The sequence below is a fragment of the Phoenix dactylifera genome, chromosome 2 (genome assembly GCF_051530095.1).
Source record: "Phoenix dactylifera cultivar Ajwa chromosome 2, Ajwa_hap1_PhDact_Kaust_v1.1, whole genome shotgun sequence".
Taxonomy (NCBI): domain Eukaryota; kingdom Viridiplantae; phylum Streptophyta; class Magnoliopsida; order Arecales; family Arecaceae; genus Phoenix; species Phoenix dactylifera.
In genome coordinates this window covers 23558990-23572727 of record NC_143191.1, presented here as the reverse complement: position 1 = coordinate 23572727, position 13738 = coordinate 23558990, and the positions used below count along the sequence as shown (strand labels likewise).

Sequence of the window (13738 nt, the reverse complement as noted above, 5' to 3'; positions counted from 1 at the left end):
AGCTCGATCCCAGCACAAGAAACGGTGCACATGATACCCAAGACCATGCCCGTAGCCATAAATGGTGGATTCAACATTCTAAGACTTGTGTCGTAATACAGTTCTTATAATTAACTTGATTTTCCTTCCCCAAGGTGGGTTCCAACCCTTTATCTTTACCGCAACTAAAGCTTTCATTAGGAATAGCTAGTTACACAAATAAACATGAGACTTCTAGCATTGTACCCATCCATATCTTAGGTTGAGCATTGCGTCCTCTGCATTGCCGTTGTCCATTTTAGCATTTTCAGATTATTACTTATGTGAATCAATACATAGTTCAGGCAAATTAACCGTCAGCACACTCAAAGGGGCACCAATAAGGCATTTTCCACCATTAAACCTCTGCTGGAAGAAACTTAATGTGTTTAATAGATGAGGATTTAAGTAATCTGAGTCAACTTAATTTTTTCATATAAAAAAAATGTCTTAAATTTTCAGAGGCATCAGATCGTTTAATTTTAAGAAGTCACTGAGTGTCAACAATACAATCAAACTATGATTACAGATCTAAACAATAATTTCTATCTCTCACATAAGTCCAAATAAACAATGATGCTAAAAATTACAATATTTAGTCTTAAACATAGAAGCATCACAATTTTATTAGATGTTTATATTTCAGAGGCTTCTGACTAAACTTAGTACCAGTCTTGGTTTCCGTCTCTGCAAATCAACAGTTGACACATATCTGGTTTTGATAGAACTTGTAAAAGTAACACCGACAAATCATGGTGAATCTACAAATGAAACTGGTTTATTTAGTTTCATTGGCTCCGATTTCATTCATCCAAGGTAAATTCTTACCCAGATCCACCTTCCCAATGTTGTTCTAGGGCCCATCATCTTTACAGCCCTCCTGTGCAGGGGAAAAATATTTTTTTCCCTTCATGTGCTACTCTAGATTGAGAGCTACAAGCAAGAACAGGTGCAACAATAGTCTACAACTGGTAATTTGACCCATTTCATCTTAATCCAAGTTCTTGAAGTTGAACCACGATAAGCGTGAAAAGCTACATAAAACAGAATATGCACAACTCCCAGAAAAGTACCATCTCCAAAACCACCAGACTTAGATTTAAAGAAAAACCTACCATTCTCACTGAAATTCCCATATGTACAAAATTTCCAATTCAAAAGACAAAAATGTCCATTGTCTCCACTGTGCACTTTGATTGCTCGGCTTGACTCCTGCTGATCATCATGTTTCAGCTAAATCCTGTATAGAGTCATAGCTGATGAACAAACGTCATTGAAAAACAAAGAGACTGCAGGACCAGGTGCGAGAGAAGGAAATAGTTGCAAATGGCCCGAAGGGCTGGGGTATCAGAAGGACAAATTCAAGAGCACTTGCACCATGAAAAAAGAAACAAAATCCATTTAACCATACAAGCACCTACCTATACCCTATGATATTCAAAACCTCTTAAAGAAAAAGATATACCTATTGATTTAATAACTTCCAAATGCATGCAATAGATCTCTTCTTTTCCCTTTTTCGCCCCACATTCAGTTCAAAAACTGTATCATATTTATTCAGTTCTTGCAAGCATATTTTATTGCAGATAATTAAATACTGGGCTCGATCATATACCGTGCTACTACGAGATAGGATTTGGACCAGATCCTCATTTGACTAGAAAAGTAAGCTTGAATAGCAAGAAACAACACTGATTAATTTTTAAGTAAAAAAAGCTTACAGTGGATTTGTGCATGCCTTGAAGAGGATTTACTTGGAACTTTTGACCTTCGCAAGACTAGCTAGCACCTCTCTGATTGGTCCTTCATTCTTATGTTTGTTCGCCTATAAAGACATAAAGAAATTTTAAATTTCAGAGATTTAAAGGACTTGACTGCATAAAACAGAAAGAAAATTAAAGAACTACAATTATGACAAAAAACTAAACAGACAGTGTCAGAGCAATGTCAAAAACCAAGTAGCCTCACACACAAAAGGTCACTTTGGTCCACAATCAACCTGTTCACTCAAAGATACATTAATTTTATTGATAATAGTGTAGAAAAAGTCATCACCTTTTATGTATAACCTCTTTCTTATTCTACAAATGCAATACATATCAGAAAAGGCCATCTCAACCAGTACCTATTTAATCTACTACTATGCCATGCTGGATTGTGGCTCCAATAGTACTGATGTCAAAGAAGTCTTCTCTGTTTAGTAGTATGAAAACTATATGCTTTAGTAAATAAAGAAACAAATACACATAATACAGAAAAGCCCAAAATAAACACCTTAAGTATTTTGTCATGTACCATAACTACAAATAGCTAATTTAATATTTTAGATAGTCTGTATTGGCAGCATTATCGGTAAATGTCTACATAATCCAGAGTCAATACTGCAGGAACATAAGCAATGACTCTTGTTCTTCACTGATATGACAAAACAAGCAGTTACAACATGACTCTTACCTTCAAGGATGGTAAAAGAGCATAAACCTCCTCAACAGTCTCTGGACAAATGTTTCCAATCATACATATCTGTATCAAGAGGGAGACACAGTTACAAAAAATACATGCTACTTGCATAGAAGAACATAATAACTGAGATCCAAACCTCGCCATCATTGACCCCATTTATTTTGAGAGTCCTGGAAATTGAGTTAATGGATTAACAGCCAGATTGTTCACTGGAGCAGATGACGGACAACTCATTACTAGATTAAATCAACCGAAAGAGGAAGAAGACAAATGTAGGATACTCTAGGACTTTTCTCGCAGACTGGCTATTAATATAATGGCCACCAAATTTGGTATACTGCAATACTTTGTTAAATGACCTGAAATAAGAATTACCATCATCAATATTCAAATCAGAAAGAAATGACTTAACATATTTGAAAAGTGAGCATGCGAGGAGAAAGGATATTACTCTGGAAATTTAACTTTTGGGTCTTCCGATAAGATGGTCTTGTGCTCCTCAATTTCTTGTAAAATTTCTGCTGCTTCACAGTCCATCAACAATCTGGCATTCTTGGGAAGTTCTACAAGAAATTTTAATAACAAAGGAATGTCAGCAAATTATAAAAGCGATATATATATAATTTTTAATGCTATAATTTTTAATGCCAGAAAGCACATAGATGATCGGCTGTATATCAAAACTGACAAAACATCAAGCAACAAGGCATACAAAGATAAAGACAGAAAAGAGGGGAGCGTGTGTCACTTCATCAATCTTGTGATTGATCTTCAACCCAATGTCTACTCCAAATCAACAAATTGGACACCTTTTAGGGTCAAGACCAGGGGCCTCATACTGAAGCCATGCTTGGAATTTTTCAAGCCAAGTCCATATCCTTTAAGCAGGAACGGAGAAATAATCTACTAATACACAAATATGGGCCTCTATTACAACATGGTTTTCACGTTCAGCCTTATGAAACCAATGGAACCATATTCAACAAGACAAAGATTGAGACAAAAGAGCACATTGAGTTATAAGAAAAATACAACCTAGTTCAAGTTTCAGTTCGATTTCTGTTAGGCGAGGCTTTACGGCTGTTGCTTGTGGTAAGCTGCCCTTTCCCCCGGCCTTGCCTGCATTAAAATCCTTTCCTCCTTTGCCCCAATCCCCTGAAAATTTTAAAAAGATGCAAGAAAGTAGATTGTCACCAACTGCAAACTGTTTATCTAAAGCATTATACAGAATGTGAAAAAGCGCATGCATCTGAGACACCAAAATAACAGGAAATTCATACCTTTAGCAGCTGGGGTCTCGAATGAAGTCTTCCTTCCTGTTTTCAGGCTTTCGAATGAGACCTTCTTTTTGCCAGATTTCAGGTCAGATGATGCCTTTCCACTTGCCTTTGCTGAAGCTGGACTTCTTTCATCAACAAAACCTAAGAAAGATAAAATAAATGCATGCAATATTAGAGCATATTCAGCAACTTAACTGCTCAGATGATGGACTCTTGCTTGAAGCCTTTTCAGGCAATAAATTTTTAGGAAGAGAGCATTAAACATGATGCAACTAAGTTGGCATGTCCAGATGCATGTGACGAAAGAATAATGAGGAAAAAGTATCTGATGCATTTCTATGATCTCAAAAAAGGGAAAAAGAATGTTCAATTAGATTTTTTTCCATGAGTACATAAATTGATCGATGCACTCTCAAATTTGGTCATCGCAAATTTGGTTGATGCGGCTCTATTTATCTCCTTATCTTTCTAAAAAGTTATATGAGGAGAGAGAATCAAGAGCAATGTATTTTCAAGAAAATAAAAAAGGAAATCATTCATGGAGATGATTCTCAGCACCACACAAGCACCCCATTGCATTAGGCATTTAGACTGATAGCAAATGTGTAACTTCTGAAACAATTCTTGCCATTATGTTGAGAGGAACATCTATGGACTGATGAGGTCACCTTCTTTATCAATGATTCACTCTCTTAAAGTGTTGAGAATGCAAATAAGTGGAAAATTATATAGTATGCATATGTGAAGATCCAGTTGGTGAACTCCATCAGTATATTGTGTATTCAATAGTCAGGATGGATATCTTCATCCAATAGATATGGTTCTTATCAAATCCTACAAGCAACAATAAAAACTGCATTGCAGGCCTTGATGGTTGTTTATCTGTGAATTTTTTTATTCAAAAAGGGCAAGAAAAACATGCCCTGACATGGATAGCAAAAAAGTAACAGTGAACTACTAATTACACATATTCTAGAATGTAGTACTATGTTAACAGGGGAAGAAAATGTCAAAATACCACCTTAAACCTTATAAAGTAACACTAGATTATAAAGAAATATAAATGCATACCTTCATATTCAGAATCTGAGGAGTCTACTTGGATATGCCTTGTCTTATTCACAGGAGCACTGTCCTTTCCCTTCAGGGATTCTGCATGCAAATGGCTCACCTTTAAAAACATGCAATAATAAGAAGTTGGCATCAGCCAAACCAAAGTCTGCAAAACCTTACAGAAAGACCTTTTGCATTTCTACCATAAATTTTTAAAGCATATGTATGTATGTATGTATATAAGCCAATGTTAAATGTGTTCAGATCACTTTAATGCTTGATGAAACTGTTGTCAAGGTTAAGTACCATATATCTACCAGAACTAATAAAACTCAGTGACCATTTGTTATTGCCATATGATGGCAAGAGTCTGCATAAACTAGACCAGAAATATATTCAGCCTTACCGATGGATACTCAGAGAATACAAAAAGCTATAATAGGAAATCCTTTCCTTCCTACTACACTAGCGAAAAGCCACAAGCAATGCAACATAGATTAAAACGAATAAAATGGAATAATTTCAAATGTTAATATTTTATTTTTTTCTAGAATGTTGAGATTACTATAACAATTATTCTTTACATGTTTGGAAAGTGGTTTTGCAATATTGACAACATGCTTACCAAAGAGTAACTCTCAGTAATGTTGTTTCTGGTCGTCAAATCTTGTGGATTTGGTCAGTAAGCATTGCAGACTTGATCTATCAATTTAATAATAGGGAGGTTGACTGAAATCACATAAATTTGCAAAAGAGAATGCAATGGCAACAAGCAAGGTGGCTCAAAGAGATTGACTTGTCTGTGTCACATGGCTGTATGCTCTCTATAAGAATGGGAGAGCATTGTGCTGGGCATGTAAGATGAAATGCCAATTGATTCATCAAGGCATAAATAACAGGGTTAAACAAGCAATTTGGGTATGCATGCTCAAGAATAGTATATGAGCATTATGCTTAGGTCGATGCATGCCTGTATGGCTTACAACAGAAAAATAAACAAGTGGCAAAAGGTGGCAACGGTACAAGTGGTAATGGTCTTAAGAGGTCAACCATTCTTTAAGCGGCAGAGTGAAAAAGGGCCACCCACCCATAAGACTACCGTACAACTTTTGTCCTTCTATAAAGGATACCATATGATACAACAACCAAAAAAAGACAAATAAGAACACCTGTACTGAATTGGTGGTAGAGCACATTTTGCGACCTCTAATAGAAGTTGTAAAATGTGGATTTAAAGCTGAAGAGGTTGTTAATTATTACAGGTTGACATCTAATCATCAATCTCCTCTAACAGGAGGGAATAATGAAGAGTATTAGTTAGTGAGATGTTAAAGGGCATCAAATTTCATTCCTTGAGGTAATATACACATTGAGCCCAGCACTAGAGGATGTTAGACAAGGACTAAGCTAGCTTGTAGGACTAAGCAATTTAAAGTGGAGGGGATGTTGATAAGTCACAAAGTGAAGGATGCAAACTGGAAGGGCATGCTCAAAGCCAAACATATGACAATAGGTTGATGGCTACCAATTTTCTTGTAGTGAGATAGCAGCATCAATATCTCTACAAAGTGTTTTCTCATGCAGTTTTCATTATTCAACGTAATTAAGCATTTGTAAGTTTGAAGCATGTTGGTTTTCAGAAAATAGTCAGGAGTGGAGTACAAATATCATGCCAAAGTATTATATAGTACATAGAATAACTGATGCAATCAGCATGAAGAACTTGATTCATTAATAAGGTTAATTATGGGGTACAATGCCATGAAATTATCTTTAGCACAAAGAAAGCAAGCATAAAGTGAGACAACCAAGACAAGTGCTGGATGGAAAATTTTTTGAAGCATGAAGATGTAGAGAAGGCATATCATGGATGCAAACGTTGGATTATTGCAAATGAGTGCGTGAAGATGAAAGTGCTCCAATGCTTGTGAGATGAAATATGTTTAGTCATCTCAATGCATAGCAATACCATAAGGCATGTCACTACTTGGCTAATTAGCCTTGTGCAACAGATGTTATGCTCATCAAGGAGTCAATGACAGTTTGGTGGCACTAAATACTCTTATCTCATGGTTTGGTATGACTACATTAAGAAAACTTGGATAATCTAAAAAGATGAATGGACTAGATTTTAACTCAAAAGTGTGATGGCATGAGTGAATGGAGCTCATAGACAAAAAGGTGACTGACATGGGGTGCTCTAATTGTGGGGCAAGAGAACAATGTGAATATAAAGGTGACCAAGAATGGTGCAATGTCTTATGGTTGTGCTACAATAAGTGGCATTTTGATTGACTCCTGAAAATTGCTCATGGCACTTATTAGAATTCAACTGTGATGGCAGAAGCTACTATCATGGCCTGCCTAACCATCCCGAACCGCCCATATCAAGATGTACCGTATCGTACTAGCACAAAACCAGGATGGTTCCTAAGTTCAGTTCAGTATATGAGCTGGACCAGCCGATAACGATTTAAACATGTATCAATCGTGCCATGCCGAACCAGTAACAACCAGTACGATTCCTCCTACCAGTTTTGTCAAGTCTGGCCACCAATAGGAAGAAACATGAGTACCCATACCCAAGTCCAAATTTATTGTGTAGGGAATGGCAGTTGAATTAAGCATTTTAGCTGGCCCTAGCATGCCATGTACAGAAGATGATGGATCAAAATGTGAAGGCCTGCCCAAACTCCACAGAAACATTAACAGGCAAAATGGTTTCAAGCGAGTGCTTAAGCACTATTCCATAATCATAAAGGCATATTCTTCTTTATTGTGCTATTTCTAGACAAGTCTTAGAATGAAAAAAAGAGGAAAAGATAATAATGATGTAAGGAGAGAAGCGAAGAGGCATGGATGAGATTATTACTGATATTAAGTGTTTAAAAAAATTGGTAAAAAAAATCATTTTTCTTCACCAAACCAATCCCAACCATTTTTTTTAATACTATAGGCACACAGCATCATAACAAGGAGGAGGCATTGGGAGAGGCCAACGTATACAGACAACTAATCTATTACAAACCAATGCTTTATCATTAAACCACACAAATTTACTCATCAAACACAAGTTTCTCAAACTACTCTCAAACCAAAAACTTTAAAATTTCATCCAATAACCACACACCACATCATATTAACTCATCTTCAATGGAAACTTTCATAATAAAAAGGAAAAAGAAACCCCTTCAAGAATCCCAAATTGCTTCTTACGAATAAAAACAAAGTCGCCACCTTTGTTTCCCCTACTGCTTTCATAGATTTCATTCGAAAAACCTCCAACAAGACAAATGCAGAGGGAAAGTAAAGAGGATCTGACCTTCTTTTGATGCCGCCAATTTTGAAGCAGTCTTCCCTTTGTCCGAGGAGAAATTCTTGTCTCCTTTCTCCACCATCGCTGGAGCTAGAGCTAGGGCTCAACAAAGAGTGACTTCTCCGTCCAAAACCTAAAACTGATTTTTGAGGGGTTTGGAGACTCGTTGTCGGGTTCTTTGCTTTGGCGTCCAGACTGAGAGAGGCCTTTCATTTGTACAAATCGGGGATCATCACACCTGGCAATCGGAGGTAAGAACTCTTCTAGGGTTAACCTAAGGGTCGAGTTTAAGTAGCAAATAGTTATGGTGACATGCTGGCCACCTAACCGGAGAGTGATGGGACCTCGTACTCCTCATAACCGGAGAGTGACGGGACCTCGTACCCCTCGTAACCGGAGAGTGATACAATATGGACGGTCATGATCTCAGTTGATATGTGCACTCTCAATTTCAAGATATGTGCCCTTCTAATATATATTCTTTAGTGTGTGAAGTGTACTTAATTACTTATATCAAAAAAGTAAGAAAGGGCCAACTGTAGTGGCCTAGAAATGGAGTATATAAAGTCTTTAAAGATGGATTTCTTTTTTTCAGGAAAAAAATATATTCCTTTCCTTTCTTTTTACTACCTTTCCCACTCTGGAGCTTGGAGATGAACTGGATAGTAGGAAACCACCTTCTCGTCTAACAACATCAATTGGGAAAAAATTCTCTAATGGAGTCGACAAATTCTTTTTTCTCCGTATCTTCTTATATACTGGTGTAATAAACCAATATGTTCACTTCATTCTCATCTGATTATACTGCATAATCCATTTAAATCTTACAAAACGGGCAAAAATAAGAATTTGCTTATATGTCGTGAGAGATGTTTTGATAATTTACTAGTTTCATGGTTTTTTTGTCTAGGTTAAGATATCAGTGTACATCAAATCTTAAGCAATAAACAAAAAGTATGGCAATTCATTCATCTTATCAACTCTGCAAGGGCTATGGTATGAGACGATTCATGAAATTCAAAGTTACTAATAGTCCATAAGATTGATAAAATTATGAATTGATTTTATATTAGCCATGAAGCAAAGGCTGAATTGTTCCATCATAGCCTGAGAAACAGCCCACTTTCTTATGTCTCTTTATCGATTTATAGCTGCTCAATGATGAACTCCAAAGTAAAAAATAAATATATAAATCAGGCGAATTCTTCATGCAGTATAGTTTTATTGTGATGACTTGATTTTAGCTTCGTGTTGACAGTTAATGTATTTTTATTTTATCACCCAACACTTTGTTGTAGGTCTCGCTCAGTTACTTTTATGAGTGCTAAAATCTAATAAATGCATTCATCTTTGTTTCCTCTTTTTTTACTTAATATATATATATATATATATATATATATATAAAATTGAGTCACAAGAGAATCCCACTGAACGGTCTAATTAGCTTGATAGATTTACTTTGTAGATACTAGCAGTTAGCAGCAAAAAAAGTTTGTCAATTTGTTGAAATGGCAGATGAAGTTTTGCAATTTTCTTAATTGTGATTCATTTCTTTTAAAGAAATATGAAAGTTATGCCATAACTAGGATTGCAATCGTAAATATCTCCCAAAAGCAAGTCCAAGAAGAGGGGCACCAACCGTTGGATCCAAGTCTTGTTGGTCAAATTGAGACAATATTACTATGCTCAAAGCATTTAAAATTGATCACTCTATTACATAAAGATAAGACAAAACATGATGATTAATTGTATGGTCATAACCATCTAGTAAGCATTATTTTTGAAGTACATAAATAATGTAAAATGTGAACCACAAATTAATTTATTCATATAGGTGTGGGTTACTAGTTTTATCGATGAAAATGTTATTAGAAATATACAATTTTTCCATCAGACAATATACTAGAGCTTTATTAATCGTTATATCAATTGAAAATTCTACGTTTAAATTTTGACTAGTGCATGATTGAAGTATTTGACATCGACAAGTTATAATATGGGTGGTCCTTGCTTTCTTTTCTCAAAGAAAATAATATGAAAGTTACTTCATACAAAATGAAGCTTATGTGGCATATCATAATTTTATCAATCTTGTGGAATATTAGTAATTTTGAATTGCATGAATCTTCTCATACCATAGCCCTTGCGGAGTCGACAAGATAAATGAATAGCCATACTTTTGTTTATTGCTTAAGATTTGATGTACATTGATATCTTAACTGAGACAAAAACCATGAAACTAGTAAATTATCAAAAAAAATCTCTCAGTACACACAAGAAAACTCTTATTTTTACCTTTTTGTAAGATTTAAATGGACTATGCGATCTAGTTAGATGAGAAAGAAATGAACATATTAAGTTATTACACCAGGACATAGGAAGGCAAGGAGTAAAAGATTCAACTCCATTAGAGAATTTTTCCAATTGATGTTATGAAACAAAAAAAGGGGTTTCCTAACTTCCGGTTCATCTCCAAGTTCTAGAGTGGGAAAGGAAGAAACTCTATATACTCCATTTCTAGGCCACTACATTTACCCCCACCTTACTTCTTAAATACAAGTAATTAAGTACTTCACACTCTAAAGAACAGAAACTAGAAGGGTGCATATCTTGAAATTGAGAGTGCACATATCAACTAAGATCATGACCATCCATACTATATCACTCTCTGGTTACAAGGAATATGAGGTCCCATCACTCTCGCAGTTAGGCAGTCAGTTTTACATAAAACAAAAATGGGCATCATAAAAATGTCCAATCTCCAACAAACACCCAAAGAAAAAAAAAACTCAATTACTTCATTCCATAGTAGGCCCAGAAAAGTTTATGATTCCATTTACCTAGATCCATGAATTTCACCGTATTGTTGTTTTTCTTAAGTATTAAGTTCAACACATGCAATTTCTGGCAATTACTAGAGGTCAAGCCATCTCACTTCTTTAACATCAAAGAAATTGATCTCCCTTTTTCACCACCAAAAAAGGTAGAAAAAAAAACTCAATGCCGTGCTGCTCCATTCTTGCAGCTAAACCACAAATCTCTAACATATCCTAAAGTGTTTTAACAAATAGTCATGTTACAATATATAACACCAGAAACAAGAAAACCACATAACAACAGGACAATAAAAGACTATAATATCGAAAAAAGACGGCCATGAAAATCCAGCATATAACAGAACCAAAGCAAAGTGAGATTCAGATCCAAAAGATTTTAAAAAAAATCCAAAAACAATGTTTCCAGGGCTAAAGAAAACCCTAGCTACAGAGCGAAAACTACGAAGAAAACCGGGTCCCATATATTCGAATTCGTATAAATAAAATTCAACTCAGAAGATCGTAAAGATAAATTATTCCAACAAATTATAGAACCATATATCGAATCAAATAACTACAACGAACAGATCAAGTCGACATCCAGATCCCGCTCTAATCTTTCCCCGCTTTCAGGAAAGATTAGCCCATCAATCGAAGACAAACGGATATCAATCGAGAAGAGCTATCAGAAAATGGGGATTCCCGGAGAGAAATGAGCTACTTACTTCTCCCCATGGCTGAAACGATGGAGGGCGAAAGCGGCTCCGGCGGAAAACCTCTGAGGGGACGAAAATGTGGGATTCTAGAAGCTTCAAAACCCTTATGCGGACGTGAAGAGGCCCGAATTGGCTTCCAGCTTTAAATGGGCCGAGCTGGAATAGGACGGGCCGAACGTTCAACCGGACCGATGAATCGCTTGGAATACTTCAAAACTCCTAAGCCACAAGATATTAAACAATTCATATTAATTTCTCGTTAATGGTTAGTTTACGTACTGGACCCAACCTTGGTTGAGCTTGGGACAAATCAAGATCGTTTTGAAATTATTTTTGAGCACAAATTTTGAGATCAAGCTTAGTTTATTCGTCATTTGATCGAACTTAATGTCAAGCCAAGCCAATCATAAGTTTAGTCCATCAGTTTAATAAACTCAAATCAATCTGAAATTAAGTTGAGCTTTCTAATAGACCAGAATCAAGGTCCACTGTAGCTTAGCTTAATGTTTGAATAATTCAAACATTAGAAAATAGTTAATATTTAATCAGAAAATATAAACCTATAAATATTAAATATACTATGAAATAAAGTATTACTCCACAAAACATCATAACTTGACTAATCCATCAATTAAAAATTATATATATTGTATTCTATTATACAAACATCATCCTATATGTTCTTTTATATATAGAGTAGAATATATGTATTTATTATATATATATATAACAAATATTATTTATAAGTATTATAGTGTATATATACTATATATATATATAGTAGAATAAATACTTATATATATATAATTATTTATTCTACTATATATAAAATATTATAGTGCATATTTTTTTCAAGGCTTATCGAGTTGGACTAATTTCCAACTTACCTTGAAAATTAGTTTTGTGCAGGCTTGATCAGCGGATAGTTTTATTTAGGACTACATACAAAATCAACAATAGGCATGACAAATCCCCATGAAGTTTGTAATGTAAGGATTTGTAAGTAATTTAAATTTTAACTAGTGATTCGTATAAAATCGTATTTTTAGGTATAACTTGCTATAGCTCAGTAACTTGTAGTAATTCAAGGTAGAAGTTGAGGCTTATAAATAACTTTTCCTCTACCTATACCATATATCCAACTTAACGTGGAGTCTTATTGAAGAACTTAAAAATAATTCAAAATTCAAATGGTATTCAGTAACCACTTTGACATACAATCAGGGGCCATGCAGATATATATAGGCAACATTTCTTGCTAGATTTAGTAGCTTTACTATGGTTAAAAGAAGAACATAGTATGTTATTGCCTTGGCACCCCTCGTTTTAGTAGAAGATTACTCCTTTTGACTTAGCATGGGAGCTAGCACATGGATGATCATATACATGATGATGCATGGAAGAGTGAGGCTTAGCTAACTGGTTTTAGCAAATGATTGTTGTTCGATTTAAGGGCAGCATGGGTTAACAAGTTTATTCATGATTTAGTACAAGCCATGTATTGGTCACAATATGTTCTAGTTTGAATGCACTTTTACATTGTTTGAGACATCTATTGTTGCCCAGAAGACAACTCAAGAGGGGGGTGAATTAGATTTTTTAAAACTTTTTAGCAGCTAATCAATTTAACAATTGAAAGCTTTCTTGAATTTAAAATAAAGAGCTAATGCAGATAAAGCAAAGCGGAAAGATAAGTAAAGAGAATGAACCACAATACAAGCACAGAAATTTTATAGTAGTTCGGAGCTAACTCTTGCTCCTATGTCCACTCTCCAAGCAGCACTGGGAATTCACTATAATCCTCATATTACAGCGTGGTTGTTTTCCGAGTTCACAACCCAACTTGTTGTTTTACCAGGATCACAACGAATCTTGTTGGTTTTTACTGGATCACCAACTAAATCAAATCTCCAAGCCAACCTTGGCTTGTATAGTGTCCAATTCTAAGTGATCAGTGGTCTTCTTAACCCACTGGCCATCTACCTTTTAGAATCTCATCCTTAGTAAGGTTTTGTCATTGTAGTAGTCGGTATGCCTAAGGGGTCTAGATGGTTCTTCTTCAGAAATGGGTCCATC

At 35.3% G+C, this 13738-nt stretch overlaps 1 protein-coding gene across 8 annotated transcripts; it reads right to left on the bottom strand.

Moving 5' to 3' along the window:
- Positions 1-976: 976 nt before the first annotated feature.
- On the bottom strand, positions 977-11781 carry LOC103716802 (DNA-directed RNA polymerases IV and V subunit 4). 8 transcript variants are annotated; one of them, XM_008804967.5, is made up of 11 exons: positions 11672-11781; positions 8137-8368; positions 4833-4913; positions 3762-3902; positions 3517-3636; positions 2933-3044; positions 2763-2840; positions 2618-2651; positions 2473-2541; positions 1740-1843; positions 977-1258 (listed from the first exon to the last, which is right to left on the bottom strand). In XM_008804967.5, exons 2-10 carry the CDS (start codon positions 8210-8212, stop codon positions 1769-1771), a joined length of 786 nt encoding a protein of 261 aa, XP_008803189.1. In that variant the 5' UTR covers positions 8213-8368; positions 11672-11781; the 3' UTR covers positions 977-1258; positions 1740-1768. The 8 variants fall into 8 exon arrangements, with proteins under 8 accessions (XP_008803189.1, XP_008803191.1, XP_088571758.1 ...); XM_008804969.5 differs by having other exon boundaries at positions 1757-1843; XM_088715632.2 differs by having other exon boundaries at positions 8137-8507; positions 10843-11690.
- Between the last annotated feature and the right edge of the window lie 1957 nt (positions 11782-13738).